We start from the raw sequence: 6,652 nt of genomic DNA on the forward strand, positions 1-6,652 counted from the left end.
GAAACAGGACATGAAATATGTACACACGAGTATAAAAACAAATCCAAGTTATTTTTGGAGTTAAAGCTTAGTTACCAGACAAATGAATAAGGCATAAATAATACCAACCATAACAATACTTTTAATTTGGGTTGATCATTAATTTTAAGAACATCTTAGTCTGACTGGGAGATCTCTATGGAATCTAGTGCCATATTGGTTATATATGTACATTTTATATTTGACACACAACCTAGGGGGCATTATTCACAGAATGAATGTAATAGAAGACTATCCCATAGCATAGCTGACTCTTAAAAGTAATGGGTTCCTTTCATACATATTCTCTCTCTCTCTCTCACACACACACACACACACTTCACCATGCCTACAGTGTGTTTAGTCTCTTAACATGAGATTTTGGTTCTTAAGGTACTGGTGCAATATATTCACTGAATGCTTATTCAAATACATTTCCTGCTGATAACGCTGTAATGGTAAAAAGACTGATTTTAGTCAAAGAACTTGAAGCATTCTAAAGCAGTTTCCTTTAAGTATGCTCTTAATATTGTATATACTTCTCTGAATTACTTGCTTCTCTCCTCCACAAGTATCTGACAAAAATAACTATTTCAGGGCTTTGGGAGAAAAGTATATTTCACATATAGATCAGCACGCACAATTTAGTTTCCTATGCTGCCCAAAATACTCACAAAAGGTTTTTAATTCTTTGGGATAATTAGAACAAACACCATCTTTAAAAATTAATAAGATGTTTCAGTTACTACATAAGCTCCTGACTCTCCTACTTATTTGTGGTTTCATAAACATATATTCCTTTTCATAAAAGTTTCTCTCTTCCTTGATGTTGCGTGAAAGGCTCACACAAACAACAGAGTCTTGATTCTGTAAAGGCTTATGCACGTATTTAAGTTTTTGCAGGACTGACATCTCAATCCTGCAACTGGATCTGAGGAGGCAGACCCCAACGCCTATGCAGAGAGCCATAGAGGTCAACAGTTGCATGGATCCAGCTGCAGAATCAGGGACAAACACTACTGGGACTAATCAGGAGTAAAATTACAACACGGCTGCTACTCTGAAACCTGTCATACATGCTTGAGCGTTTGCAGAATCAATTAAACCCATTCCCAAGCAACACCAGCTACGCAGAAAAGAGCCATTTCTTTACACCAGAATAAGATTGTTCACACAGGAGGTTATACCAGTAGATCTATATGCACACTTTAGCTTACACCAGTATAACTTTCCCATATAGACAAGTTCTAAGACTTCACAAAGAAAGTGTGAAACTTATGACAGGCAAAGGACCTGCCTCTCCCACTGCAATCAGAGCCATATATAAGCAAATCCCTACACCTGGACATGGCTCTGCACGCACACAGAGCTCACCTGCACGGATCTGATTGTAAGATCAAGGCTAAACAACTGTTAAAAGCACAAGAAAAACTTAAAGACAAGGTATCTCCCTGACCCGGCTCCCTTTCAGCTGCAGTAATACCGGTGGAGTACTTGCAGCAACAGCAGGTAAAGTATTTTCAGACCAAAAGTATCATTTCAAGTTGATGGTCCCTTTAAAAAGAAAGCCACTGGACTCAAAGGCCAGTTCGGAGCCCCTTAGCCCGTCCCACGCAGGGCCAAGGCTGAGGCCGCCGCTGCTTCCCCCCCACCCCGCCCCAGGGCAGAGCTGCAGAGCACACGAGTCCGCAGGGCAGTCCAGCGCCGGGGGAGGTTTCCACCCGGCTCCCCGTGCAGGACATGGACCCCCGGGGGCAGGTCCGGGCGGCTGCTCCGCGGGGATGGTTAGTGACTCTCTCGGGGGCTCCCCCGACGCCGCTGTCAGGGACTCGGGAACGGCATAGGGCGCCTCGGGGCCAGTGGTGTAACCAGGCCCCCGCTTATGTAACGGATGAGGGGGGGGGCTGCGCGGCCCAGAGCCGCCTTCCCGCCCTTACCTCGCTGGCCGTGCCCGGCTCCCGCTCCGTGGCCATGGCTGGTCGGGAAGGGCAACAGCACCGCGCGCCGCCTCTCCCCCAAACCAGCTCCCGAGTCTGACTGGCCGATGACGCCAGCCAGGTGCGTCAGAAGGGCCGCGGCGCAGCTGGTTCTACGTCACCTTCCAATCAACTGCAGCAGCGAGGGACTGACGAGGAGCCTGTTGGTCTGGTCACATGACCGCACTGCCCAACCTGCCACCCGAGAGTTTGGAGGCGGTGCGCAAGACTGGGTGGTACTCCCTGAAGCCTCTGGGTGGCGCGCTCCTGTGCGTGTGGCTCACGGAGAGCTGCTTGTGTTATTTTGTGAAAATAATCCATTTGGAATTATGGTATTTTTGTCAGTTTTCCAGGGTTTTCCTTCTTATCTGGCTCTTGCAGTTCATGGCCAAGTAAACACTATAGTGGTATTTTGTAGACTATTATAATTTAGAAATGCTCCCTTATGTGGGATAGTATTATGTGTTAGGATATAGATATTCAGGCCTGTCTGTAAACGCCTATACTCTAAGAATTTAAGTGTATTCTTATCACTTCGCTAGTTATAGAGATATATAAGAAAGAATCAAAATCACTGTCTGTCAGTGTAAGGGCCTTCTCTTACTGTGACAGTCTGAGGCCCTGTTCTTGGGCTAAGGCCTTTGGCTAAGCTGCAGAGGCAGCCATAAGCTGAGAAGCAAACGGTCACATACTCACATTCCAAATTAGTCACATTGAAATAAGGTGCTATTGGGCTGTTAGGTACAATCCTGTCCCGATAACGCCTATCACCTCCAGAGAAAGGGAAGCACCTAGAAGATGTAAAAGGAAACTTAGTTTGATAGCATCCTGTCAGGCAAGAACTCACTTATCAATAGACACAGCTGGGAAACCCTTATGTCTTTAGAGATGTAGTTGTGAAATCTTCATTTCTGTGTTGTTCTATCATTGTAGTCCCCATTTCCCTATTGTTTGTCTGTATAATCTCTCTCTGGTTCTGTGATTGTTTGTCTGCTGTATAATTAATTTTGCTGGGTGTAAACTAATTAAGGTAGTGGGATATAATTGGTTAAATAATCATGTTACAATATGTTAGGATTGGTTAGTTAAATTTCAGGAAAATGATTGGTTAAGGTATAGCTAAGCAGAACTCAAGTTTTACTATATAGTCTGCAGTCAATCAGGAAGTAAAGGAGGGAAATGGGAAGAGGGAATTGGAATCATGTTTTGCTAAGGGGCAGAAATGGGAATGGGAAAATTGGAATCATGTTTTGCGGGGAATGGGAACAGGGACACAGGTAAGGCTCTGTGGTGTCAGAGCTGGGAGGGTGGATACTAAGGAAGGAAACTGGGATCATGCTTGCTGGAAGTTCACCCCAATAAACATCAAATTGTTTGCACTTTTGGACTTTGGGTATCATTGCTCTCTGTTCATGTGAGAAGGACCAGGGAAGTAAGTGGGCAAAGGAATAAGCCCCCTAACATTATGAACCTAGGCATTTGGTGATGTGCCCTGGAGGCAAGGGTTGGTAACACGGCATAGTTGTGTGCCTCAGTTCACCACAGATACTCTCCAATTTTATTAAAGTTGTATGCCTTTTTCATTCACTCGTTTGTTATTTAACCCCAAGATTGTTACAACCATCTGAGAACACTTTATTCCCATCAATCACTGCACAAATTAATCAGGCACCTTTCTTTCCATTTTCACCATTTCTATTTATATTTGCTTGTTTGTTTCCCCAGTACTACAGCAGTGCAGTAATAATAAAACAAGGCACCTAGAGCCAGCTAATAGGCACATGCACACAACATCTAAGGCTGCTCTTACACATAGTGAGAAAGAGAATGAGAACTTCTTAGAGTAGGGGCAACTGAAGGCCTCTCAATTTCTTCCCTCCTTCCTATTTAAAATAATAATTTTAAAAAGTGTGTGTGTGGGGGGATACTTTACACCACCACTCCCAACCACAGAGCTTTGGCCATCAAGAAAGCAAGTCTTAGAGGGATCAATGTGGTGCTATGAGTACATCAGCAATGCAAAATTCAATTTCTTGAATGGAAGTTTGTGCCCAGTACTCCCCTTCGCATATGATATTTCTGAGCAGTCTTGAACAAAGTACTTGCCAGTTGATGTGTGTGGTGTCTTCTCTCTCAAAAAAACTTGATGACTGAGTGGTGATAAACATTGCAGTGCCTAAAGTTCCACATCAAGTCAATACAGGACCCTCTTTGTCCTGTATTTCAGCAATAACAATGCAAAGATTCAAAAATTGATACAAGTGTATGATTTTGCACCAGCAACAAAACATTGTGAGGGCATCCCATAAACTTTTCATGCAAATGTCCTTTATGGCATGTAGTTAGAGCTATTTTGATTCCAGAATATTAGAGACAAGGTTGATGAAATAAAATCTTTTATTGGATCAACTTCTGTTGGTGAGATTTCAAGTTACATGGAGCTTTTCTTCAGGTACCTCTCCCAGATCTGAAGTAGAGCTTGGTGTGGCTTGAAAGCTTCTCTGTCTCTCTCACCAACAGAAGTGGTCCAATAAAAGATTTTACCTCATCCAAGTTGTCTCTTTATTTCCTTTAAAAGTTAGTAATCACTCATCTGAGGATGTTTTGGAAAAATTACTTACTCATAGCTGCTGTTCTCTGAATGTGTTGTCTTTGCAGCCCTCCACTGCAAGCCATGTGGGTCAGATACATGACTCCATCAAGGAAACAAGGAGAGTTTATCATCACCATTGTGAGAAGCATACACAAGCACATTTTTTACTGAGGCTGTTCCATTTTTATGACAGTTGTGTGCAACTGTGTGTTTATGATCATGAGTAAAATTTCTATTTCTTCCACAAAATCTTTTAATAATCTGAAGTAATGATATAGAAGAACTGCACTAGTAGAGAGCCCATTCTCAATGTTTGTAACATGTCTGAAATATATTTCCAATGTCTGATTTACATTGAGCTAAATCAGTTAACTTATATGAAAAATAAAAAACAAGGATGACATTTTCACTCTTAGAAGGATCTCATTGTTTAAACTTTCATCATGCTTAGCATATCAGAAAGCAATGTGCTTGTATAACATGAACATAAAATACCAACATGTAATTTACTAAAGACAGCCAGCCCCAAGTTAAATCTGATATAGCCACAGGCACTTGGTATGTCTATTGACCAGTGCAAGGATAGAACTTTAAGACAATTAAGGGGACTAATTTAGAAGCGAAGAGCTCAGTGTAAGCTCAAAAACTTGTCTCTCTTGCCAACAGAAGTTGATCCCAAAATATTACCTCACCCACCTTGTCTCTCTTGTCCTGGGACCAAACACAGCTACAACATAATTAGGAAGTTACATTAATGATTTTTGAGATTCAGCTCTACAAAGTACTAACAAGACGATTCTAGCCCCGATGGCCTTATCAACCTATACCATTCTACAATCTAATGCTTTTAATCTACATACAGTTCTGAATATACTGACTGCAGTGGAACAGCCCTTACTCTATCCTATTCACCTTTCAAGGATGTATTCTCAGGCTACAGCTTATTGCACTGTGATTAAGTATTAACCATGATTCATGAGCTAAACTATTGTAGGAGGGGAAAATATATTAGCTGACACCTCCAGTAAACAGCATGGCTTGCTCATATACTTAGATTTTTGACAAATTATGCCTTCCTAAAGGGAAGCACTAATGTCAAGAGACCTTTAGGGAGAAGGCCCAGTTAGCAGTCGTTTACTTTTGACTCATGTATAATGGCATAGTAGAGAGTCAAATACCTGCACGTTGCCTAGAAATCCACAAATACAGATGCCTGAGCTGATACACCCCGCTAAGATAGCCGGGGTAAGCTTACCATAGCAACTTTGATTTGGATTTACACTACACGCTGTGAAAGTGTATTGCCAGGCTTGGGTTTGAGATGGCCTAGATATAAAATTATAGCAGGAAGTTCTTCAGAAGGGAATGAGTGGTCAGAAGACAGACAGATACAACTAATACCTGAATAGCCTGGAATTTTTGCTATTCACTGAATGCAAACTCACGCAGCACAAGGCATATTTATAATCTTAAAGCCAGGACAGCCAACTGCATTCTCCAGCTGGTTTTAGTGTGATCTTCTGACTAGCTTCATCATACTAAAGTGATTTGAGAGGTGGCTCAAATAGCCTAAGCGCAGCAAAGTGATGGGGCACATTCTGTTGTGGGGCAGCAGAGCCTATATTAGCCTGTTTTGTGAAGAGATTCTTGATTCAGAGTAGTCAGCCAGCAACTGTGTCTTCCCAGAGACAGGTATTATGTCATAGAGAACTATGTCCCTGTGAAGCCACAGTTGTGGTTTTTTTCCACCTATGCAGTGATTTCATGATCAGTTTTGGACAGGTACCTCCTCCTCCACTAGTTTAGCTTTAACTCCTAAATTCTACGTAGTTGATTCCGATCCGCTAACACATAAGAAATAAACACTCTCTTAATTCTAGATATTTACTTTTGTGAAGTCTTTCTAAGAAATCTTTAGACCCCTTGTGAAGAGTCGGGAAGCCATGGGCTTTGAACTAGTCAAACATATGTAATTACAATGCTGTACATTGTTTCAATACTGAGTTACTCAAGTTTCTAAAGAAAAAAATACATGTAATAAGTGAAAGTCTATAGTCAGGACATA

The 6,652-nt window shown here is 41.9% G+C and overlaps 1 protein-coding gene across 1 annotated transcript in view; it reads right to left on the minus strand.

The window, feature by feature from the left end:
* SECISBP2 (SECIS binding protein 2) overlaps window positions 1–2,086 on the minus strand; it is a 55,722-nt gene extending 53,636 nt beyond the window's left edge. The window contains exon 1 of the mRNA XM_084629070.1: window positions 1,956–2,086. Coding sequence (XP_084485196.1) covers window positions 1,956–1,991 — 36 coding nt within the window. The 5' untranslated portion in view covers window positions 1,992–2,086. The remainder of the gene's footprint in view (window positions 1–1,955) is intronic.
* Window positions 2,087–6,652: the final 4,566 nt, after the last annotated feature.

This window comes from Lepidochelys olivacea, assembly GCF_965140295.1.
Source record: "Lepidochelys olivacea isolate rLepOli2 genome assembly, chromosome: 5".
NCBI lineage: Eukaryota > Metazoa > Chordata > Testudines > Cheloniidae > Lepidochelys > Lepidochelys olivacea.